Source organism: Atheta coriaria, unplaced genomic scaffold (assembly GCF_025399875.1).
Source record: "Atheta coriaria isolate IRGN ID8LTWV9N9 unplaced genomic scaffold, Caltech_Dcor_3.1 hic_scaffold_3_pilon, whole genome shotgun sequence".
Taxonomy (NCBI): Eukaryota; Metazoa; Arthropoda; class Insecta; order Coleoptera; family Staphylinidae; genus Dalotia; species Dalotia coriaria.
Window position 1 is genome coordinate 11,054,124 of NW_027045445.1, and position 26,197 is coordinate 11,080,320.

Genomic DNA, 26,197 nt, shown 5'->3' on the forward strand with positions numbered 1-26,197 from the left:
TCTCCCTGAGAGAATTCCACACATATATACGAAATACAAGTATTGTACCCGCGCGTCGTGGCTAATGATAATGATATAATAGAAATGTTGAAGTGTCACCCTCGGTTGCTGTTTGGACCGCTTGCGGTCTCATCGATGTTCCGTTATTGAGACCCAAAGCGACACAAAGTCTCCTTCTTCGAATTCGGCCCACAAAAGCAAAAAAAAATGAAGATCTTTAGCACCCCATATTAAAACTATACCTGCTGGTGAAGACTACGAAGCGCGATGATGTCACACAACGAGAATAAATTTCGACCGCAACAGCATGCTACGCTTAATTGTATTGTAGATAAGATTAGATAACGGTTTGCTGCTATGCCAGACACAAAGGCAACAGAGTGAAACCCATCCACACACGGGGGTGCGTATTCCAAATAAATATTAGATAATATCTCGTCTGAAAGATAAAAAATCAAAAATTTTACTAATAATTCATTTTAATAAGGGTTATGGTTGATATTTTAATAGTTTTGACAAGTTGTCATAACCTCAAATGATAAATTATTGTATTGATTGCATATTTGGTTGCCTATCATAAAAAAATCAGTTAGGTATATTCATAATTTCAGGAATCTCTTATGATTAATTACCAAACAATTCATAAATATTTCTACAGTGTGTAATATTGTATATGAGGAATGAAGTTTTATTAGCTTATGACATAATTAATTAATAAATATTTAATACCTAATATCTCGTCTCAAAGATAAAATATCAAATTTTTACTAATAATTCATTTTAATAAGGGTTATGTTTGATATTTTAATAGTTTTGACAAATTGTCATAACCTCAAGTGATAAATTCTTGCATTGATTGCATATTTGGTTGCCTATCATAAAAAAACAGTTTTAATCATAATTACAAGAATCTCTTATGATTAATTACCAAACAATTCATAAATGTGCCTACAATGTGTGAAATTTAATATGAGAACTGAAGTTTTATTAGGTTATGACTTAATTTCATGTTTCCACAAAGTATGAGCATGTATTAATGCCAAAAAGTAAAACAAAGTAAAAGATCATGCGCTATTTTAAAAGAGCGCATTATAATCGACGAAAATTGCTATAATTTCCTAGGACTTTTTAAGCCGTAATGGACATTTAATATCCACCTGCCTCGGGAGTTTTAACCATGTTTACCTGATGTTTGATAATTGATGTTTAGTATTTCCAAGATTGATCTGAAATAAATTCCATCAACTTACACGTAACATTTAATTCGTGCTTAGCATTTAAACTGGCGTATCAAATGTTTACGTTTAATAAGCATATGAATCAAATAAAAACACCTGAATACAAAAAGGTGTGAGAACCATATTCGGGCCGGCTGGATAATTGGCATATTGCTTCGCTTTTTAACGTCGCATCGTGTAGGAGTGACAGTGAAATGACTACTAAATAACAATTCATTGTGCGTTTATCTACAAAACATCGGCATCGGTTGATCTCCTTCCAGGTAGTCTCCATACCTCGGAAAAGAAACAGATGAAGCAGAAAGAGATGGAAATCTCTTAGGTAAACGTTTTCGAGAAGTCAACAACACAACAAAGGCACTATTTAACATTTAACTAAACAGAGGAGTGTATTGAATTGGTCATAGTGAAAAAAATTAAAGAAAATCATCCGAAGAATAGATGACGGACTGAATGCCATGCAGAGAAAAGAAGAGAAGACATTATCGATTTTTGTCGTGCGCCCGGAGGCTGCTTCTGAGTGACTTGTGAGTAGGTTTGAATAGTTTCAAGATGGCTTGACTCTGCGCACACACATTTAATACGCGTAACAAAACGTTTGGTCACTCAATTAGCTCGCTTCGAGTTCACCTGCTGCGCTACCTGACAATCGCCAATCGCTCATGCTTCTGTTCGGTCCTACTCGCGATGCGATAATCCATTGTTCCGTTGGCTTCATTTAAAAATTAGTTAATCATTGATCCTATCATATTTAATGAATAGTGATGCGTAATATATGCAACCAGTATAACATATTTACTACAGGTGTTTATCAAGTGTTTTGAATGCTTTCAAATTCCTCCAAATTTGATTATTCGACCGCATGTGGTTTTAATAGCCGCTAATAAATTACAAAAGCCTCATATCAACTTCAATACCTACACGTATTCATAGTCGGGCAACAATTACGACGAATTCGTCGAAAGTCGACGGCGTTTAGCGAACGATGAGGCAATTAACCGCCTTAATGGTTGCCTGCCATGGGGTAGCCGAGCGCATAAATCGGCCCACAAATTTGTGTTAAACGTTTAAACTCTGGCTTGCTTGTTGTTTTTTTTAGATGTTTTTCGGTTTTCGGTTAGAACGCAGGGGTTTAAAACAAAATAAAAATGAGTGACGTGTGGAAGAGCGAGAAATGTTTGGAAGCGGGAAGGAGTAATCTATTATATCATTAATTCCACCAAAAACCCTATAATAAAATCAGAAATTATAGCCTTCGGGACATGAAAATACTAACTACCATTATGTACCAAAATTAAAAGCCATTATAACTACCTTAAAACATCAACTCGCATTTTAAACCTCCAACTACGCGTTTAAATTCGAATTTCAGGCTTTCGGAGATAATTTCGGAGGTAATAGACGTCAACTTTTTATTCTTTTTACAAGTTTTAAAATTTAGAGATGCTCAAGACGTCGTTTTAGGGATTAAAATAATTTTTTAAATAAAAAAATCAATAAATATTTAAAAATTACAAAGTAAACTTTAATTTTATATTTTAAATTGATAATTTTTCTTGGCTTATCTTTATCTATAGTACCTACTATAAAAATAAATCGAAAAATCTGTTTGTAGGCGCATAACTTTACAACGCCTAGATCAATTTGACCAATTCTTATGTTAAAATGTTTGTTAAAGTCCAAGGATGGTTTTACGGCGAGAAAAATTCGAATAATTTCCAGGAAAATCCTAAGAACAGCCCTTTTCTATAGGATAAAAGTTGGCATTGAGATTCAATCATAGTTATAGTTAAATAGTTGAATCCGAGATGGCGCGCTGAAGTGCATTGTTAGCAATTTTGTATATAGTTAATTTCTTTAAAATAAAATTGCATCCAAAAGAGTAAAAACGAATTAGGTACATTTTTATAAAACACTACCGGGATGAAGTTGTGGGCAAAAGCTAGTTTTCTAATATAAAAATGTTAAAGATGCAGTTTTTGGGATTAGAAAATGTTTTAAAAAGAAGAAATGAAAAAATTATTAGAAAATTAACAAAAATCCATTTTTTTATAGATTAGATAATTTATTAATACTTTTGATACTATTAATGCAGTTTATAACGAAGTAGGTAACTATTGTTTAGTAGTCTCCAAGAACCGAGATGAATGGCGGCAAAAGCTGAAGGAAGCCAAGGCCCGAAATGGGCTGTAGAGCCACAGAAGAAGAAGAAGAAGAACTATTGTTTACAACAAAAATATGAAAAAAATTCTAAAAATTCTAATTTTTTGATTTTAAAATGACAAATTACGGTAGATTCCATTAATTTTAAAAGATTTTTTCTTCTAAAAATCATTAACCAAGTATTTAACTATAAAAATCTGTTGATAGAATTACTTAATTATAATTACGTCAACAGATATTAGAAGATATTAGTTCAGTATACCAAATATCTTAGATTATTGTATGTTAAACGTTGGTATTACACATTCCAACATTATCGAAATAAATTGGTAGCTTTGTAACACTTTGTCTTGTTTGTGTTGAACCACCGAAAATTTATTACGGCAGATACATTGTACGCGCTTGATTCGTCAGACGCATATAATTAGTAATGGGCATGTTTGTAAAACGCTGAAACATTTCATGTTTTCTCCTCTTCGCGTGTACATATATGTATGTGTGTGTGTTTTGTGGGTGGAAAGCTGGATGATTTAGGATGCTACCCGACGAGCGCGCTGTTTGCTGGCCTGGGCGAGAGAAGAGAGCTTCTCATCGATGGCATCGATGATGCACCTCCGAGAGAGGCCAGCCACCGTATTAATCAGTCGGTTTTCGTGGCCGCGCCGTTTTATCGGCCCGCGAACGCAAACAACGCAGACGATATTAGCCGGCCGATAAGGACTGTTATTTGAGCGCGCCGTGCAGCACATTAAAACGCTACCTATAACGACGCATAATGAAACCGTGAATAGCCCCGTGGATCATACACCGCGTAGTTTAACCGCAGATTACCCATCGTCCATAAGGTATACACCATGACTACAAAGTGTATAAATTACAAAACATCGATATAAGTAAATCCAAAGCAAATTAAATTGTGTTTTCTTATTTAAGCACTCTGTATATCAAGTCCCTTGAAAGTTCTCCAAAGGTTAAGAAAGGATGGATGTTCGTGTACTTGTGTACAAATCGAAACGTCTGGCATTTTTCAGTGGGCATCATTAATCCACTGGTCTTCTGATGATAACGTTGAGCGGCCTGTTATTTAAATAAACAGGACACGATTTTGTTGCGCTGTAGATATGCCCAGCACAATACTCACAACGAGAGTAATTGCACCACTTGTATGCATATCTGCCTACCATGAAGGGGTGGCGCTTGACTGCTGTGCAAATTGATGCTTCCAGCATCAGTTCACAACATCACGACGATCAACTTACAACAGGAGCAAGTTACACGTAATAAAATCATTGATATTAACCGCAAATAAAACAAAAACAATATTTTCACAGGTATAACTGAACATAACCTAACATAACCTAAAATATATGATGTTAAGACACTGGTGTGTTTATATTATGGAATTGTTACAGAGTTGCGGAGCCAATGTGGTAGCAGTCGTGTGTGTTAAGATTAAAATCACTCTGTATGCAGCATCGGTGCTCTGCGCATGGAGCAATTTCGTAAATTACCACCCCGAGGGCCGAGTTTGTTAATAAACTATGCATTAGCGGTCCGGATCGAGCGGGCCCCGGCTAATTCCTATCATTAAACGTTAAGGTTCGATTCGTGATGTTTGAATATGCTGACGTCCATTCCGCCATGATGCTCCGGCGCACAAACACGCACGAAACCACCAGCGAAACTCTTCAGCAACATAACCTTATAATCTAACCTTAAAACGTTGAAATGTTTAAGAGTTTTGCTGTTGTTGCGGATGCTAAATAAATAAAATGGCTGTGAATGCACACGGATGATTTACGACTTTTTAACAAGCTTCTTCAAGTTTAACGAACTGAATCATTAACTTTACTGATTCGTGTGCGTCACTGCTGTGCAATGCGCGTGCGCAGCCGCGCACGATTCGGACTGCTAGACAAATATAGTAATATAATAATCGCTTCGCGTATTATTATTGCCACGGGTGATAATTACCGCACACAAAAACCGAAAATAAGTAAAAAAAAAAGAACCACGCGACGAGTTGCCTCATACCAATAACACTTAACTCGTTATTGTTGATGATAATTTGTTTGAAAGCTGCACGACACGCTGCTTAAAAAGAAGTTAGCTTGGTTGCATATGTTCATTAATGGTTGCCAAACACATAACCCAGTTTTACAGCTTTGGACTTCTGATATTTTGAAAAGATATTGTTCTGGGAAATTAGAGTTTGTATTAAGTAGTTTAAGTAGTTGAGTGTCCATTAATTTTATCACAATACTAAATTTTACGGCTGCATGCAGTGTTTTTGGACATTTTGAACGATTTAAAGCCGTAAATCGAAGGCTTCTGAGTTACTTTAACTCTTAACTGCCAATCATAACATTAGAACCGATTTTATTTTAATGCTAGCAATCAATAATTACTGCTGGCTGTAATAAATTGAAATAAAGCAATAAAATGAAAATAGTAATGAATAAGTAATGAATCAGATAGGATCACTTTTTTTTCGCCGTTGTTAAGTGGCACGGATAAGAGGAAACTTTCTGTTTTCTGAATTCCGGTGAGTAAAAAACGGGCGTAATGTGGGCGACGATAATGAGCGGTAATAAAGCATCGAGAAATCAAAATTCGACACGAGCTAATGCGATTTCACGGCCGATAGAGCCGCGGCGAGTCAGTGCAATGGGCGCGCGTTTCGATGCTGATAAGTCGAGAATGTCGGCGAGCGATCGTCCGCGCGGATTATGGCCATTATCCGTAATTTTCTGCCGGCATAATTGCGGCTGGGGAAAAAAAAAGATGCGCGCGCTCTCGTGCGCGGTATAAATTATCGCCGCGGGCCGCTGAAACAAAGCGCGCAAATTAATTAAGGCACGTCCGCACAGTTTTACCTACTTATCTAAATGTACATTTGAAATCTATAGAAAATATCATATACGCCATCAAGTTTTGCGTTGATGTGAATTTGGTTGCATATATTACATTGGAACACTAACCGTAAAATGGATGATACAATGATATAGTTTTATTTATTAATAGCTCAGAGAATATTGTGTTAAATTCACCTCAAAGCGTTGAAATAACGTTACTGGGTACTTAAAGACGAATAAACTCGACATTATTACGTTTTGGTTTTGTTTCGACACTGCCCGGTAACATATATTAATGTTACTTAAACGCCACGTTAAGCCGAGTTCTTAACAACGACGCTAATCTAAATGCCCGCAAACGTTATTCAACATTATTCATTTTTACTGGCTGAAGAACACGACACGGCACGTTCTGCAACCGCGAGTTATCGCAGCGCATTAATTCCTTGTTAATAAATTAATTACAAAACTAGCAAAGTAACAAATAATTAAGAAAAGAATAAATTTACGAGTTGTGTTGTTTCGTTTCATAAGCGAAATACTATATATTTAAATGTTGGGCGTAACATAAAACTTATAAAAATGATGATAAATAATGTTTCAACACGTTTATACTGTGTTTGCAGATTAGAGTTTTTAATTAGATTAATTAATTACGCACGAAACGCCAGCAGTTATTAGCGCGGAATTTTGTAACGCGCGGTCATTAAGTTTAATTAATAAAATCATTATTTTGAAATAACGTGCTGAGTTGCGTTGGTTTGAGGTTATCTCAAGTTTTATTGCGTCAAATGAAGCAGTTAGCAACGCACTTTAACAAATATTATGATTAAATGTATGCAACCAATTCTACATTTATTAAAATTCTAGCTTTTGACCGCGACTTCGTCCCGGTAGTGTTTAATAAAAATATAAATCGTTTTTACTCTCTTGTTCTAGACATAATAGGTATGTGTCAATTCTATCAATAAGATTCGAAATTTTATTTTAAAGATATTAATTATATAAAAAATTGTTAATAATGCAGTTCAGGGCGCTATCTCGGATTTAACTATTTAACTATAACTATGATTGAACCTCAATACCAACTTTTATCCTATAGAAAAATGCGGTTTTTAGGATTTTCCCGGCAATTATTCGAATTTTTCTCGCCGTAAAAACTACCCTTGGACTTTAACGAACATTTTAAAAAAGAATTGGCTAAATTGGCCAAAGCGTTGTTGAGTTATGCGCTTACCAACAGATTTTACGCTTCATTTTTATATTATAGATTCAATTATTGTCAATCAAGTTGCCTACATCGGCTGGAATTTTATTAGTTATAGATTTATCATAGTTTTGCATGTGAATGGCGTTTTTAAATTGATTTTCGAGTTTGTTATGTTAATAATAATTGGCTTATGTCACAGAATATCTCCTTGACTAGCGACGAGTACGAATCTGACACATAAAATTTCGTCGCGATAAGATCTGCGGTAATAAATTAATATCAGTAATAAAAGTTTAATAACGCCCCGGCGAGTTAGCGACGAAAGCGTCCTGATTAATACACTGAGTGTTAATAATGCGTGTAATACGACTCCGAGGTATTTCCATCGTGTCTGCGCGTAAACTCGACGAATTTATAACGATTTCAAAAGGTCTACATTTATCAAAACGACGCACGCGGCAATAAAAATATTCTCGTCTCGCAGCGCGCGGAGTGTTTTGAAAGGTTTAATTCGCTGCGATTGATTCGATTCGAAAATAACCAAAATTAGAAAACCGGCCGAGAGATGCGGTTCAATCAAACTTCCAATATCCGACGCTCGCCGTCCCGAACAAACATCAGCGATATGTAAGCAAATAAAACTCGTTTTACGTACGCTTTTAGTCGTAAAAATCCATCATCGCGCGTCCATCCGACGAATTGAAATTTAATTATGTCGAGCGCGCTGGAAATTTCTACGATTCGAGGCGGCACGTTCCGACCCGATCCGAGATTTAATCGAATAAGACATCCAATTAACAGGAAATGAATTATATTTTAAATGCGCCAATAAATTCGCCTCTCTTTATTCAATACATACCCGAGTGCAAACAAAGTGAAATTGGTTGCCTACGGTGTTGAAAAATGTGCCTGAATAAACAAAACGATTGCATTAATGCAAAACGCGTAAATTTGTGTCTCATTTGCGCGCAAGACTGCCGCCGATTAGTTCGGCGTTAGTGATTTAGCGTCGTGCGCGCATATGCAATGTGAAATTAATTGAAATTGTCGAGTACTTAGAGAAGTAATTTATATTGGAAATAAATACATCAGCGGCTATTAGCGAGCGCGTAATTTATGCGCTCGCGTGGAAAATTATAGAGCAGGCGACTCGAATGCACCGCAAGCTGAGGAGAGCCAGGCCAACAACGTTTTAATATATCGATGATAATTTCGTATGGAAATTGCGTCCGTAATAAACGATTTTCTGTCTCGCATCGCGACTGCGAGCGACGTCCGCTGATCGGCGCGAGAGTTATAGAAAAATTATTATTTATCAGCTAAACGAAATTGTAATTCCTATTATTTTCGATTTAATGACTGCGGCCGAGTGTTTTATTAAGTATTCAAGCATCAATAGGCCTGCCACCAGGATGGTGGTTTTGTAATAATGAGTTTTAAAAATAGTGAATTCCTAAGCAGACAAAATCTATGTTTGGTAAGTTAAACTAAAAATCCAAATCAAAACATTGCAGTTGTTATTTGTTTGACAATACTTGTGTTTTATCACTTGCAAATAACACCGTGCAGCACAAAAATTGTTTTGTTGTGTTTATTTTGGTTTTTTGCTTGGATTTATCTTATAAGAAGAAAATATATATTTATTTTGAAACAAGCATGCTAGCGACACCTACCGTTGAGTTTCTGCAGTTACTACTACTACTTTAACTCGACTTGGAGATGTCTCTAGCTGTGTCAATGTTGATTTGATTCTTGACTTTTCACTTGACTCAAGATTTACTAATCAAGATTATAAAGAACAATTTACAATAGAAAACAAGAAACATAAAGCATTGTTTGGAACAAAGTAGTTGACTTGCTGACTATACTAATAACGTAATGTAATGTAAGTTGATTAGTCATGATAATTGAAGCATTCTTTGTCTTCTACAGGATTTCATGCAGTCACCATTTAGTAATAATATTGATTATTCGAATGCATTCACTAATGAGCTCACGCAATGTGATTGTAAAGATTAATTAATTTGTTTATAGTCTACTATGTATTACAAGACGCATTTATTCATGTAATAAAAGAACTTTAATAAAATTTTTAGAATTTACTTCGTATAAAATTATTGCACGTGACATTGTACAATAATAAATTAGTCATCATGTTGAATTGGAGTGTTGAATTTATGATGCGTGGAAAATTAGTCATTAATATTTAAGTTTCTCATGACTCCAGAGAAACTTTTGTGCGAGTTGCACAGATTCTAGCATGTAATATATTAATATTTCAAATGTAATAATATTATAAGTTTACGTCATTGGCAACTGATAATCATAATAAGAAGAAATGCAAAAAATGCGAAAAAGTCGATCCTGCCAGGATTCGAACCTGGAATCTTCTGATCCGTAGTCAGACGCGTTATCCGTTGCGCCACAGGACCCGTTGAAAAGACTGCCCCAGTTTTGAAAATCGGCGGCCCCTAATTTAGTACTCGTATAACCCAACAAAAGTAAAGTCATGAATCTGTAAATTATACTTAAATCACTTAAAACAACGATTCCCCCCATCAACTGATATACTTAAACCATTAATCATAAATTTTTGATGAATTATATTACTTTCAGTAATAAATTTTAAAATCTTGTAAAAATATGCTAATAAATTATTTTTTTTGCATTTACTCTATTCAATTTGCACTATTAAATAAATTATATTAAGATTTGGTTGGATTTGTTCTATGTAGGCAGAAAATTAATCATTAATAAATAATTTCTTGGTGACGTAAAGCTTTCGATGAAAACTGATTCACTTTCGAAACACAATCAATACTTAATAATAAAACAAAGTTCTAAATATAATTATAACAATTATTTTCCATTATATCTCAAAAGTTTTCGAAAGCAAAGATATAAATACAAAATTTACATTTTATTTCACTTGTATAATATTTTCAATTGTTCAACATGAATAAAGCCAAATATCAACTTTATAAACCGATAAAATTATCAATAGACTTTGTGATACATTGTAGACATGACTTAGCAAAGAAAAGTCTCCTCTTACCCAAAATAATCCTTCAAGGATTATGTGTTTGGCCTGATGATTCCAGAACGGCTCTCAAAAAATGGACAATTATTGCAGTTCTCATAAGTTTGGGTATAATGGAGGTCGGACATGTAATATACATCATACTGAATATCACAAACATATCCAAAATGGCGTCAGCCTGTACCACTGCATCTACCACTATTGAGACAATGGCAAAACTAGCAACCATGCTATTCTATCGAGATCCTCTAAATCGTATCCTGGTAATAATCTGGCACCACTTCTGGCCTGCAAATATTGCATCAAAACAACGCCAAGAAGAAATACGTTCACGCAGCAACTATGTCACAATGGTTGTATGCACATTCCTCACAATGGCGTTTGTTTCCTGCGCTCAGTTCATGGCATTTCCTTTAGTTTCAACATCGACTAAACAACTACCACTTCAATCTTGGTATCCATTTGACACTCATGTCAGTCCCATTTATGAGATGATGTACATTTGGCAATGGTTCATGAACCAAGTGGTCATTTGTGTCTTAAGCGGCTTTGATGCGTTCTTCAACTCAATTGTCATGATCTGCGCGTGTCAGTTTCAGATTTTGCAGGATGTTTTAGAAACAATGTGTGATAAAACAAAAGGTAAAAAGTGGAAAGAGTTCTTTAAGAATAAGAAAAGCATTACAAATCACATTGATGAATTTAATATTATGATTGAATGTGTTGAACATCATTTACGGCTTATTAGGTACAAAACTACCGTATTAATTTCACCCTGTGTTTAATCTGCTTATAATTTTAGGCTGTGTAAATTAATCGAGACAACTTTTCGACATATTGTGTTTCTGCAGTTTGTTTTCAGCACGTTGGCAATCTGCGTTTCATGCGTTGCGTTAGTAAGTTTATTTGCATTGTAATGTAAATATTATCTGGGACCTGGGGGCACTTTACAGATTGCAGATCCATCGTTGTTCCAACACATGTTTAGCTACTGCGTTGCTCATCTGCTGCAGTTCTTTATTTACTGCTCCGTTGGAAATGAGCTAACTTATCAGGTAAATACGCACTGCTGGCATTAACAACTATAACATCATATCTTAATCGTAAAATTTTAGAGTGGAATGGTAGCTGATGCAATCTACAATTGTGACTGGGAGACTACCGTTGATTCCAACTTTCGAATGGGAATCGTAATGATCCTTCAACGGGCTCAAAGACCTGAAGCACTCACAGTTGCTGGATTGATGCAGCTAAGTTTTGCGAATTTTGTTGCTGTAAGCTGATAATAATTGCACACATGATAGCTGTTCATGTATGAATCCATTCATTTTTAGACTGTGCAGCTCTCTTTCTCGTTTTACACACTGTTGAATTCATTCGTTTAATGACGCCGTTTGAAATTCAGGTTTTATTATGTTGGCTAGGCGTCATCTCTATATTTTTGAATTTATATTTAAAACGAAAAGCTTACGCAATTGCAGTTAATTTGTTTATGTTACATGTAAATATATAGGTGTAGGTGTCTATTATTCATACTTTCACGCTCCAATCACTTTGCAAACTTCGAAATTCAATGATTTTAAAATAAATCAGTAATTTTTTTCATGGCATAAGAAGAATCTAAAACATAACCTAATATTTAAACTTAATATTTTAAATATTTTTTGTTCTGAACTGTAGGCTTTGTGAGGAGTTGTTTTCGTGCATTGTAAAAAGCAATATTGAATATTAGCTGATGATTAATTTGGATTATGATCAACAAACACGCACTATGACTGCAGCAGAGATAATTTCAATCTATTAAGTAATTACAAATGACTTATAGCTTTTACGCATATTATGCATATGAGAATAAGTCGCTTCTCAGTACAAATATTCATTCATCGTGCGTCCGCGCGTGCGTTTACATTTAGTTATAGCAAGTTTCTCCGTCAGCTGCGAGTCGAAAACAAGCGTGTGCAAGGTTAGATATTGTTAGGTTTACCAACTGATAAAAAGCCGAAATTTAATGCGCCTCAACGTTATTATATCAACAGATGAATAAGATAATGGCCGAAGTCGACGTAAAAAGTGGTCTGCGAAGTATCCTACAACGAATAGATGCTGCATGCCAAAAAAGAAATCCAGTAAGTTAAAGATTGAACAAATTTATGCTTAAAATATATTGGTTATGATGCAATTTGCAGGAACTGAGATGTTTAACACCTCGCCTCGTCGCTGTGAGCAAAACAAAGCCTATTGAAATGATCATTGAGTGCTACGAGGAAGGTCAAAGACACTTTGGTGAAAATTACATCCAGGAGCTGGCTGAGAAGGCAAACAATAAAGACATTCTTGAGAAGTGCAAAGAAATCCAATGGCATTACATAGGAAATGTACAGAGTAACAAATTGAACAAAATCTTAGGCATACCGAATTTGTATATAATAGAGACTGTGGACAGGGAGAAGATTGCAGAAGCATTGAACAAATCCTGGCCAAAGTTTAATGAGAATGGTGAAAAGAAGTTGAATGTGTTTATTCAGGTGAATACAAGCGGAGAAGAGGCTAAGGGTGGTGTTGAGCCCACCAATGTGATTAGCTTGGCAAAGTTTGTGATTGAGCAATGCCCAAATTTAAAGTTTGATGGACTGATGACCATTGGCAGATTTGATTACAATGTTGAGGATGGCCCAAATCCAGATTTTTTGTGCTTGAAGAGATGTAGAGACGAAATTTGTCAGCATTTAGAAATTGATTGGAAAGATGTCAAACTATCTATGGGAATGTCTGATGACTTTGAACATGCTGTAAGTTAATGAAGAGATTTTTATATTTATGCAATGCTTTACTGTGTTTGTTTTCAGATTGAACTAGGAAGCACAAATGTAAGAGTTGGTAGTTCTATATTCGGTTATCGACCACGGAAAGTATAAAAGATGCTAGGATTTATTTTCTAATAATGGGTATTTGATTATTGTAAATAGCTGTCAACATCTTTGACAATAAAATTATAAAGGGAGTTCTGATGAAAGTTAATTTTAAATGTATAATAAAAATATGTCTCTATGCACTCAATAATATCTAAACATCATTAATTCTCCCCAAAACGAATCTATATTGGTCAAATTATAATGTTTAAAGTAATTGTTAATGTAATGTTTGGATTCTTTGATATAAATAAGTTTTCCAATCCTGTCAATTCCACCCTGTCATTTCTATGTATAACAGGGAGTTGAAGGGGGCAGTTGCTAATTTTCGTTCTCTTTTTTGTTTTAGCAATCGCTTCCGAGTTCCTATCGCAGTCTTGAGCTAAATTTGAATGACATCTACCGATGTAGAATTAAATTCTCCGTCGGGATGTCCTTGTCTGTTGCAGGAATTTGACCTGCAGTCCTGGAAAATTTGCATAAAAAGGTGATTTATTGCTTTGTCACCTTTTTTCGAGAAATACTTGTATTTTTACGGGTTTATACGCGATCTTGGTGGCTCAGTAACTTCAGCTCGGCCTCGAAAGAAGCGGAATTAAATTCTCTGTCGGGTTGTATTTGTTAGCGGTAGAAGTGACTCGTGTTTAGGGCACCGTATGAATGTAACGGTAGATGTGGCCTGATAGAGGTAGTTTCCGACGGAAAATAATATGAATGAATGAATATTTAGACGATTTTTATTAACTAAAATGATACAGGTATTTAATTTCAAGAGTAAATTACCAAAGAAGTAAAATTTAAATGTTATTATGCTTTTTTTGTAGTTGATGCAATTTTTAAAAAAATGTGATTTTAAGACAAAAATATACTTTTATTGACTATTTATGCAGTGTATTATGTTTATTTATTACTGAATCAATGAATATTTGCATTAAAATTGCAAAATTTATTTCATTAATTTTGAATTAATGCATATTACCGACATCTACATTCGAAGCTTTGAGTTATGTATAAAAATTGCTATTCGTTTAGATAGGGTGGTGCACGAAGTATAGATACACAGGAGACCGAACGTCATGGTAAATTAATGGTCTCAATCTAGGGAACAGAACATTCGCCAATAGAGGGCACCACTATGCGCAGTGTACTTGTTTAAATGCTTACTTTGCTATGGAAATTGCCGGAAAAAAATTTCAACATGAAACAATAATAATCACGACTAATAGAACGACTCAGGAACGTCATGTAAACGGATTGTCTCAAAGTTGCTATGGACACAAACCAACGTACATCGATTCACTAGGGTTTCAAGCGCAGCCAGTGGCAGAAAAGGGAACTATGAGCTGTGTTTATAATTGTGTACCATGACTACGACAAAAAAGCCTATACCGTTCGGACTCCTTATAGACTGGTTACATGGAAAGATTGGGAGAAGATAGATGAGTATGAACAGCAGGAAGGCAAGAAAGTTGGAAAGCCCAGGGAGAACATTGTTGATATTCAGGAGATGTTAAAAATTGCTGTATAAATATATATTTTTTATGATTAAAGTCGAATCCTAAAATATCATACTAAATCCACTTCAAAATGCGATAAATGTAATGCGTTCTAGGAAAAGTAGAGTATTTGAGTGTTTTTGAAATAAGGTATTTAATTTAATTAAGATATGCGGTTGTGCAATTACATATTGTTTCAACATTGAGCTTTGATCATAAGTAGATAATATTTGTTTGATAATGACTAATGACTATAAATTGACGTGGTGCGTTAGAATCGAGTGAGTTTTGCTTTTAGGTTTATTAAATTGCTTATATTGTATAGAAATTACGTATTTGTAAATGAAAGTAAGTAAGTAAAAAAGCAAATCTATCACTATATAATAAATTGTAATTGTATTGCGAAATGTTCTCTTTTCCGAATCTACAAGAATCTCAAATATCTGTTTTAGAATGAATCCATTCAAGTTGTTTAATTTTGAAATATTAAATCAATATGCTAACTCAAAATTTTATGTTATGTATGCAATTTGTACAACATGCAAGAATTGGTTGACTGGAGAGATATTTCTGTATTGGGATCGAACATATTGCGAAATATGTTCTATACACAATGACAGTCGACGTGATATTGCCTTAGAAAATGTGCTAAACCAATGCCTTTTTCCATGCCAGTATGAAGATTGCGACTACATCTTGAAGAGGAGCCAAGTTGATGAACATACAACAAATTGCAAACATAGGCAATTAGATTGCAATTTATGCAATATGGAAGGTATCAGTTTAAATGAATATGAAGACCATCTCAAAAGCAACCACAAGGATAAAATAATCGACTTGGACAAGCCAATTTTAGAACATACGCTGGACGCAGCAACTAAAAATGAAATTTTAATTGCTTGCCTGAACCAACATACTTTTCTAATTCACATTAAACGAGACAAATCTAAATTAAGTGTGAATATTGCACGTATTGAAACATATGATGACTCAAATATAAATAATAACTTTACAGTTGGTTACAAACACGATCAACTAAAACACAAGCAGTTCACAGTGCTGTCCGCTATTAGGTATAATTCAAATCCTAACGTTGATATTGACGTGCCGCAGAATGGAAATCTTTTGTTAAACATTTCTTTATGTGGGTTTGAAAATGTGATCCACTTGCCAGAGTGTCCAATTTGCAATTATGAGTTAAAGTTAAAGTCTATCAATGTCCTAATGGACATAACGTGTGCAATGGATGTGGGAAGAAATTGAACACGTGTGCTATATGTCGGGACACCTTGAGTGTTGTAAACCTGCGTTACTTATTTCCAAGTACATTATTAATGTTATGTTCAAACTATGAGAATGGCTGTTTGAAAATTGGCAACGTAGGTGATTTAGATGAACACATCAAGAATTGCCTTTATGCCCCAATAAAATGTGTTAAATGCCAGCAGGAATGTTCGAGACGTAATATTTTAACACATTTTAAAGAAAAGCACACAGTCTTCAGAAACTATGTTGTTTTAATCGTACCGTTAAAAGAAGTATCTGTTCCAAATTGTCATAAATATTATTCTTTTAAAAATCAATTATTTACAGTTAATTTTAAAACTACTGGAAGTGGTAATAAGCAGAAAATATGTTTCACGGTGCAATTATTATACAATGAAAATATTGAAGTAGCTGCAAGGTACAGATATGAAATTCATATAATTCATAGATATCATAATGAATCTAATCATGTACTAAAGGGAGTATGTCAAGTCAAAAGTGATAAAGATACATCATCATGGATTTATTGCAAACTATGTCCTATACAATTTAACGAAAATAATGATCCATGTTTTTGGATTATGTTTGGAATTGTAGATAAAAATGATAACATGTAAAATGAATTGTAATAACACTATATCTATATATGAGCCGCTTATTTTGAAAGTGGCCTAACTCCATTTATCTTCAAATCGAGATATTGAAAGTTTTGCGTTTCAATGAAAACTTTTCTAAAAAGGCACTAAACGACACTAAAAAGAGAAAAAGAAAAAAAAGAAAACTTTTTTAGAGAACACTAAGAGCCCCCGCACACTACAAACTTTTTATCGGCCGATAGTTTGGTCGGGCTTATAATCAGTATGAAGATGTATGCAAGTCCGCATACTACAACGATTTTGTATCGGCCGATAAATAAGTTTGATGGGCTACCCAACTGCGTTCAAACTAAACTATCGGCCAACCAGGCCAACTATCGGCCGACTGCGATATCAGTATGGAGCTCGTCGCAAGCGCGCACACCGACCGATTGTTTAGTCGGCCGACTCGACCAATCGTTCAGTTCGCTCCGTGTTTTGGTGCTAGTTTTTGAAGCTACTTATGGTCATCCGATAAAATACGAAAAAAATTTTCGGGTAATCTAGTACTTTTGAATGCATCGTGTAAAGTTTTCCATTTAATAATCTATCACTGTGGATGGGATGCACCCAATACTCTCGGACTCTCTTCTTGATTTTTCTCCTCCGTTGCATCAGAGCAATTATAATATTTCTGGACAATATTGTACTACTAGTAACTTTCATTATGCGACCGCTCTCTTCAACGGTAGCTGACAAAGTAAAAATAGTCGGCCGACTGTTGTGTAGTGTGCGCACTCACCACAAACCCGTGACGGCCAGACTTTCGTCATTTTAGGAAAGATGAAATTTTGTCTGTGTGTGTTTCCAATACGGGTAAGAACGATCCCCAATTATGAAACCTGGATCGTGGTTCCTTTGGCAGTGGCCGTGTGTCACACGTACACGCAACTGCGCATGCACCACCCTATCTAAACGAATAGCAATTTGTATGCATAACTCAAAGCTTCGAATGTAGATGTCGGTAGAATGTATTAATTCAAAATTAATGTTGAAATATAGCGTACAGTAAGTGTTTACTTAACTTTACTTAGTTTACTTAACTTTACTTAGCTAAAAATTAATGAAATAAATTTTGCAATTTTACTGCAAATATTCATTAATTTAGCATCAAATAAACATAATACACTGCATGAATAGTCAATGAAAGTTATAAAATCGTTATAAAATCACATATTTTCTTTAAAATTGCATCAAATCTCTTCAAAAACTACAAAAAAGCATAATAACATTCAAATTTTACTTCTTTGGTAATTTACACTTGTAATTAAATACCTATATCATTATAGCTAATAAAAATTCTCTAAATATTCATTCATATTATTTTCCGTCGGAAACTACCTCTATCAGGCCACATCCACCGTCACATTCATACGGTGCCCTAAACACGAGTCACTTCCACCGCTAACAAATACAACCTGACGGAGAATTTAATTTCGAATCTTTCGAGGCTAAGTTGAAGTTACTGAGCCGCCAAGATCGCGTACAAATCCGTAAAAATACAAATATTTCTCGAAAAAATGTGACAGAGCGATAAATCAACTTTGTATGCAAATTTTCGCAGATTGCAGGTCAAATTCCTGGAACAGACAAGTACAACTTGATGGAGAATTTAATTCATCATCTCTTGATGCTCTGCTAAAGTTTGTGCGCCGCGAACACGAGTGTATAAAAGAAGCAAGTTATGATACATTGCCAGTATTTTATGCGTTGCAACACTTTGACAAGGGCTGACGAAGATAATAATCTGCAAAATAAACTATATTGTTAAGGAGAAATGCGGGAACTAGTGTAATTATTTATTGTATTTATAATCGGAAGTCGATCGACGAAGCGAATCAAATTCGCATTCAAATTTAGCTAATGTCTGCGATAGGAACTCGAAAGTGATTGCAAAAACAAAAAAGAGAACGAAAATTAGAACCTGCCCTCTTCAGTTCCGTGTTACAGAAAACGATTCAATGTTGTCGCTATTTGCAGAGAGCGCATATTTACAGAGACGTTTAGTGGCAACGGTTGCAATATAGTTGCGTAGTTTAGCCGTGTGAACAACGTAAAATTCCTTTTAGAAGGAAACGGTAATTTTGTAGATTATGGATTTTTTTAACACTGTATAAAAGCTTGGCATATAGATGTCGACACATAAGTTGCATGCTATTAATTTCATAACTATTGCAATATTTCTATTAAAAATGTTTTAATGTACAAAAATATACTATTTACAAACAATAACAAATAATTTCATACGTTATTTTATAGAAAACTTTAGCAAAACTACTAACAGTTTATGCACTTTGCAAACTCTGTTAAAATTTAATGGATTCGAGGAATGCCCAGATTTTCCCTGGAAACAAAAACACTCCAAACACATCAAACGATCCCCAACTATTTCTCCAACAAAGTGCGCTATTCGTTTCAATATAATAAATTAATAAACTAAATTAAATTATAAATTTAATTTTGCGGAAATCTATGTCAGCTTTATTTAATTTCGCAAAAAATGTGAGGAATGTTGATATATATTTCATTATGCACAGCAAGAATTTCAACATTGTGAATACGAAAAAGATTAGCTTCTCATATTCGAAACCCCTGAGATTTTTCTGTTTTCTTCTGCTTGGACACAGCGTGTTCATCGGTCTGCCCTCATCCCACTCACATGCTCATCTTCCCAACGATATCATTAATCATCTTTCGTGCTTCAGCTTACTCTGCGCTGCTCTCCGTGCCTGCAGTGTAACGACGGCACTCAATTGATTGATCGATCTGCGCTCGATCCATCGTTTAACAGACCAACAGTGCTCGTACAATATAGAAGCAAATGCTCGTATACTATTCACCTCCACACAAAACTAACTTTAGCAAATGAATAAATGCTGCGATGGGAGCCGAGTGCAGGATGCACCTTTAAAAATTGAGGGCAGGCCGCCGCCGAGCGCATGCAGATCCATCCTGGCGGCCGACCTGGACCACGCGCAGTATATATTGATTCAGTGTGCCACTGGGTCAACAACTCGTTGCATATTGCCAGGCCCCAAACCCTCCAACAATAAAAAACAATAAATTTTTATTTTTTAAAAATTTTTTGTTTTTTTGTGATTATAACACCCTGTATAAATAAAAAATATAATAGCTGCTCTTGGGCTGCCCTCGGCTCGCCCCCCAAAAGTGATGAATGCATGCAAGGACCTTGAACACGAACCTGCGCTTAGTATTTCGCTCTTTGCTCCCCGAAGATCCTTGAGCCGCCCGCTTTCAAGTATTTTCCGCGTTGCTTTTTTTGCACTTATCATGTTTTTCCAAGCGATTTACTAGTCAGAGTTTAGAATTTATACGCTAAGCCACTTTCAAAGTGTGTATTTTTTTCCAAGTTCAAACACGGGAACAGGCAAAGGTAAATGTTATGCAATCGATGTATAAAACGCTGGAAGAGCTGAAGCAGTGAGTAGGACACGTGTTCGTTTGCAAGGAATAATAATAAATCTTCGGACAAATGAAAAGTCAACCTAGGATAACGAACGAACGCGCTGCGAAAGAGATCACGAACAAGCGTTACTACTGTGATAATATTATTACAAAGATTTATTACACCGAAAAAAATTTTTGCGTTTTTTGCAATACAAGATGTTAATATTGATGTGTAAAATGTGGCATGTGTAAAAATAAAAATAAAAATAAAAATCGAAATTTGTGTGTGTCATCACTCAAAGTAGCTGCGAAGGAAAAACGAAATATTTGTCGAAAAATTAAGATTCATGACACGTGGAATTTTCCGACAGGCGCGCGCGTATTGTCTGAGGTCTGAGGCGTCCCCGCGATCGGAGGAAATTTGCGGCGGGCGGGAAATCGCAACGCAATATAAGAACTGTCAATATTCGAGGCGGAACATTCTAATATATCATATCGAAATTGCGTTCGCGTCAGACGTGCGCTGTCGAAAGTAAACTTTCGCCATTATTTTCACGCTTCGCGGCCTCAATGAGAGTGATATACGTTTGTTCTTCGCATCTTGACGTGTTCTTCACGTGGTGTGATATTTTTGGCGTCGGATTTCATTAAAAACAAAAAAATTTAACGCCTACACCACTAAAAATCATTATTATGAATTATTTCAGTTCTTATTTTAATTATTTTTGAAGTAAATTTGAAATTTTGGAATATTAACTGTAAATTAGTATTATTAATTAATTATTTATTATTTTTATAGTATATTAAGTCTCAAAAGACGAAACAAGAGTTTTTTTACAAGTTTTATGTTGCAAACAGTATGCTTGTGCTGCACCATAGCTAAATGCGCATGCGCAAGGTTACCCCGTGACTAAAACCCGTGACTAAAATACTTTAGTCACAACTTTGGCCGTCCGTGTTTAAACTTCCACTTTTTGTACCTAAAATCCGTAGAAAAACTTTCATTTCAAAAGTGAAAGTAAAAAAATTTTTATATTACGCAGAATTTCATCCGGTCCTGCTAAATGTATTAAAATTTTTGCCTTTTATGCACTTTATTCACTATAAAATTGCATTAAAACTGCACAACAATCCAATTTCGAATGAATTTGGTCAATCTTGAAGCCTAAGGCAAAATACTTAGTTTTAAATAGATTAGGAAACTTCACAAATTCTGTGGATGTTGGGGATTTGCCACGCTTTCTTTTTGAAAAATCCTCGATGTCAAAGTTTTTCCGCTGCGTCTTTTTCGCCTTTTTTCTCCTCTCTTCATCTCGCCTGCTTTAATTTTATTTTCTCTCGGCTCCCACACGCGTCCACATTGAATGCGGCAGATTTATTCGCCGGATTGCGTCGAATCTGCGAGTTAGTTTTACTCTCGGACAACTTTGCGACTGCTTTAGTTGGCGTGGACATTCACAAGTTGCCTTTGTTATTTTCAACACTAGCCAACACACACACAAAAAACACAAAACAGAAAAAAAGTACAAATGTCGCAGAGCGAAAGAAACACAAAAATGCTTTTTGTACATAAACATAATGTACGAGTTGAAATATAAGTTTAAATTATTTTTATGTTATTCCATCATAAAGATTGAATTCGTGAATAATTCGGTGTGCGAATGCAAATTCACATTAACATTCACATTCGCAGTTATGCGGATTCATTTTATGTAAATTAACTCCAAATTGTTTAATTGAAGCGTAATATATTCCAGCAGAGTTGAGAATCTTCAAAATTAAATTACCACCGTCAAAATTACATTTTTTATTAATATTAATAATAATAAAAAGAATAAAAAGTGACTTGACCTGGTTTGGGTTCGGGGCTTCCTCGGAATAGAACAAAATTAAAATTCCTTGTCTTGCCTCGCGCATTGTCCTGGGAATTTCTTGCTTTCTTGGGACCTCCGACCACGCGTATACCTATTCTTATCTCTTGTAGCGTAATCCGCATATCAATCTCTTGTGTGCGTATGAAAATGTACAGGTTATAACGTGATTAAAATGCCACGGCGTGCGTTAAATCCATCAAGGAGTTCCACCCCTAGGGCGCGCGCGGCGCCCTCGTCAATCCGGCGGCGGCAGCGGGATAATTAAGGAATTCGAATTTAAATCCGAGATTAAGATTAAAGCAGTTGATAAGTTTCATATCGGTGTCTTGAACAGGCGATGGTAGGCGTAGGTACAGGAAGCATAATAAACGGTAATTGACAGGTAATCAATAATTAACTAATTTCGTATGTAACACAACCTATATTTTTAATGTATGCAACCAATATTACATGTTTACTTAATTATACACCAGTGACATCTTTCTGCAACTATTTAAACTAATACTATTCGTTTAATAGAATGAATAAAGTTTAGTATTTACCTAGCAACCGAATAATTAACTCTTTTCGCGCCGGTGGCAGTTTTGCTCAGCGTTAACCATTTCGCACCCAAGTCAGCTCGTTGAGCCGTAAACGTACTCAATAAACACCTTTAATGCGTGTGTGAAGCGAGGTGAGTCTCTCGTAAAACGCGCACATTATTACGCCGGCGGTCACAAACATCTCCACACATCAGCATCGAGAATGTTTTGTGATATAAATGCCGAGTTGAGTTGATGAGAACGATCGCTGGTGATTTAATCAAATTTTCATTATGCAGGTGAAACCGCAGTGAACTTTATTTACGAGCAAAGTTTTAATTGCAACGAGTGCGTGCGCCTGAAGGACATGCCGTGTTAAACATCAAATTGTCAAAAGCATTCACATATCAGTGCAGAGTTCCATTTTCTCGAAATAAGTGGAGAGAACCGGTTTAATTTTTAAGGATTAATTGCGTTTCCTTTTTGGAGTTGATTCAAGTTGAAGCTTAGTAACCGCCTTGAAAGTTTTTCGCGATTTAAGCTTTAGACAGTGTTTTCACGAGTTTCGTCTCCTGGATGCGAACGCCGTGAGGCGCACTAAAGCACTAACCCTCGCAAATAAATGGGAAAGGATTGCCGAGAACTTGATTATGTCAAGGACAATTATCTTAACCTTTAACTCCACTTCCAACAAACAGATGTTTATTGACTAAATTGTATAAGGATTTCCTGCGCTTTTATTTTTGAAAATCATTCAAACTGATTTAATGATTGTGAGGATAATAAATCTTTTCCTTTTTTTATATGCAAGGTAATTTATTACCGCCCTGAACCCTTTGATCAATGATAAAGCTTTTGCTTTTGCTGGTGCTTTCCTAGTAATTTTAGCAGTTTCTACGTGTTTCCATCTTCGATCTGTGAATGCTGTACAATTTTTTACCAGCCGCTCGCCCCCAATCAGATCGAATGACGCACCGATATTCATTATAATTTCGCATCGGAAGCATAATTTATGACGCGCGCCTCGAAATCCAATTACCATTCGTAAATGTTTTTTGCGTTAGTTTCGATTTTCAGCCGTATCGGCGCGTTTCGATTGAGTGTCCGATGCGTCCGTTCGTGTCCATTAGTTATTCTATTGGGTTTATTCGGACAACTCGCTTCGGAGCGGAAAGATCACGAGCGTGATTATAATTGGCGCTGCGTGAGCACAATACGATGATGAACAAGTCAATCAACAACAAAACTACGCGCCAATCAACTGGATAAACAATTGATTTTGCCAATCGGCCGTTTAGACGAGTATAGAAAGTCAAATAATGTATTATACATTGTTTGATGAGACAACAATGATGCGGATTATGAAATAATTTTGTTTTGTAACTGTTTTTAAAGTAGGTGAGGGAGTATACAATGCGTGTTTTTCATTTTGTGAAAAGAAGCTGATTGACAAAGAAATAATTTGATGCCGAAATCGGAAAGGCGCCGAAGCGCGAAAAGCGTAATTTGTTTTGGATGGGAAGTCGACACGAGGCGCGTTTGGGCGTTCAGGTGTTGGAATTGCTCACGCACGCAAACTCCTAAAGGAGAACATCGAACATCAAGAAATTTGCAAAGTGCGCGATCATCCGAATAAATTATAAAGAAGCTTTTGACGCCATGTAGAAAATCAACTCCGCAAAACACAAAAAATATAAGAAAAAATTACAATAAAATAAATTATATTTTTATATTATTTTAATAGTATACTAAGAAAAGGGCTAAACAGGGGCATTACAGACGAGATTGATTGAGAACGAGTGTAGCAAGCGGTCAATCAATCGAGTGTTTAATAACGTTTAGCCACGAGGTACTTACGCTATTTTTTGTACTTTCACTCTAGTTTCACGTTGCGGTTTTTGTATTTCAACTTTTGAATTTTAAATCATTGAAATTTGCTCGCACACTTATACAAACTGTAAGGTTATAAGTGCCATGCCGCACGCCGACCCATGTGACGGTTCGGTTCATATCGTGCCTCTCCGAAACGAGCAGCAACAACGCCTGCTTTGACGTGTTTGACTGACGTCGCATGGCATTTCATACCACCTTGTGCTGCTCCGTAGGCAAGTGCGCAGGCCCTAGCTCCGTCCCGTGCATAATGCAAGTACATAATGAATAATATGTACGAATTGGCCGTCCGTATATAAAGTACCACTTTTTGTGTCTAAAAACCGTGGAAAAACTGGCGTTTTATACGTGGAAATAGAAAAAATCATAAAATAAGACCTAGCATAATACGCATTCATTGTTTATAAAAATAAATCTTTAATTATAAAAATGAATCCTCACAATTCTTTGTTTAAAATGCACTGCGCAATAGTTGTTTTATCTGTGAGCAAAATTGCAATTAAAAAAATTTCATTTGTGAGATTACTACGAATCCGTGTGTTTGCAAACATTACGTGGAAATTTGTCAACCGCACGATCGGAAAACATCATATTCATATCATAACTCTATCACAAACTATCCGGAATGAAATGTGCGACAGAAGGAGAGTAATTACGCACTCAGCTCTCGCCGACCTGCTGCGTACTGATTTATGATTTACGAATATGTAGCTTATCGATTGTTCTCATATTAAATTCCAAAATAAACAAACTTATTTCATTTCTTTTTTTTTAATTTAACGAATTGTATGTTTTCCTCTTCTTCATTTTCTTCATCTATAATTAACAGTTAATTAAAACGTAAAAGCAAAACAGGAACTTATTTAATTAATAAATTGCGTTGGCGGAAAGCTAAACTTTTCGCTTAAAACCGTAAAAATTTTCGAAGAACCTAGCAATTCTTTAATAAAATTCAACCATTGTAACATTTAATCCTATATTTGTTTAGGCCAGTCTAAAAATAATATTTAAGGGCGTGGGAAGCGTGTATTTTTTTTTCGGCAGGTCTACCAAGGAAGACCAAGAAATCGTGTTTCATTCGGAAAAATCCTCGCGTGGCCCGGCGCCTCCACCACCCCGCATTTCTCCCGCCGCCGCCGCTGCCGCCGCCTTGGTCGTAGCGTTTTCGGTTGTCGGTCGGGCTGCGTCGGCTCTTCGCACGTTTAGCGCCGGGACGCCAACCAGTCTGTCTGCGGCCGACAAGGTCGCCGGTTCCGCGCGCGCCCGTGCTCCCACACAAACAAACCGAAACATCCCCCGAACGGACACACTATCGCACACATTCATACACCTCACATAACCTAACCTAATGTAAAATAACTTAACTTAAATTTACTACAAAATTTTATTGATTGATTTGTTTTATTATTTAATTCTACAATTATGTAATTGTGCGAATTTGTAATTTGTGATTGTTTAACGGATTAATTACGTAACTATTTAATGTGACTTTAAGTGCGTGGTAGTCCGCAAAGATGTAACTAGTGTGTTAAATGCTTGATGTGTACATTTTGATCGAGTGTGCAAATTACATGTGCGCGCGCGATGGTGATTAGCTGCAATTAATGCGACTAATGCGACTAATGCGACTAACGCAACTACCGCAACGAGCTGCGCAGCTTGGATATCATGTAAGCTTAAATATGTTACCAA

General features: G+C 35.7%; 2 protein-coding genes, 1 long non-coding RNA gene and 1 other non-coding gene across 4 annotated transcripts; 3 read left to right on the plus strand and 1 right to left on the minus strand.

Moving 5' to 3' along the window:
- Positions 1–9,825: 9,825 nt before the first annotated feature.
- Positions 9,826–9,898, minus strand: TRNAR-ACG (transfer RNA arginine (anticodon ACG)). The gene has a single exon. It is a non-coding gene; the product is annotated as a tRNA-Arg (tRNA).
- Positions 9,899–10,426: 528 nt separating this feature from the next.
- LOC135804355 (odorant receptor 4-like) lies at positions 10,427–12,628 on the plus strand. The gene is made up of 5 exons (XM_065318208.1): positions 10,427–11,254; positions 11,309–11,402; positions 11,460–11,561; positions 11,622–11,780; positions 11,841–12,628. The coding sequence occupies exons 1-5, from the start codon at positions 10,620–10,622 to the stop codon at positions 11,889–11,891; spliced, it is 1,041 nt and encodes a 346-aa protein (XP_065174280.1). The 5' UTR covers positions 10,427–10,619; the 3' UTR covers positions 11,892–12,628.
- Positions 12,328–13,507, plus strand: LOC135804354 (pyridoxal phosphate homeostasis protein). Its single transcript, XM_065318207.1, has 4 exons — positions 12,328–12,469; positions 12,543–12,632; positions 12,693–13,295; positions 13,353–13,507. Exons 2-4 carry the CDS (start codon positions 12,543–12,545, stop codon positions 13,419–13,421), a joined length of 762 nt encoding a protein of 253 aa, XP_065174279.1. The 5' UTR covers positions 12,328–12,469; the 3' UTR covers positions 13,422–13,507.
- A 1,323-nt stretch (positions 13,508–14,830) lies between these two features.
- LOC135789650 (uncharacterized) lies at positions 14,831–16,827 on the plus strand. Its single transcript, XR_010547630.1, has 2 exons — positions 14,831–15,259; positions 15,364–16,827. It is a non-coding gene; the product is annotated as an uncharacterized lncRNA (long non-coding RNA).
- Positions 16,828–26,197: the final 9,370 nt, after the last annotated feature.

Bases quoted from the DNA above. Each gene is read 5' to 3' on its own strand.
- LOC135804354 (XM_065318207.1), top strand. From the start codon at position 12,543: ATGAATAAGATAATGGCCGAAGTCGACGTAAAAAGTGGTCTGCGAAGT. The intron at 12,633-12,692 runs GTAAGTTAAAGA...TGCAATTTGCAG, and splicing joins CATGCCAAAAAAGAAATCCA to GAACTGAGATGTTTAACACC. The intron at 13,296-13,352 runs GTAAGTTAATGA...GTTTGTTTTCAG, and splicing joins CTGATGACTTTGAACATGCT to ATTGAACTAGGAAGCACAAA.
- LOC135804355 (XM_065318208.1), top strand. From the start codon at position 10,620: ATGGAGGTCGGACATGTAATATACATCATACTGAATATCACAAACATA. The intron at 11,255-11,308 runs GTACAAAACTAC...TTATAATTTTAG, and splicing joins CATCATTTACGGCTTATTAG to GCTGTGTAAATTAATCGAGA. The intron at 11,562-11,621 runs GTAAATACGCAC...GTAAAATTTTAG, and splicing joins GAAATGAGCTAACTTATCAG to AGTGGAATGGTAGCTGATGC.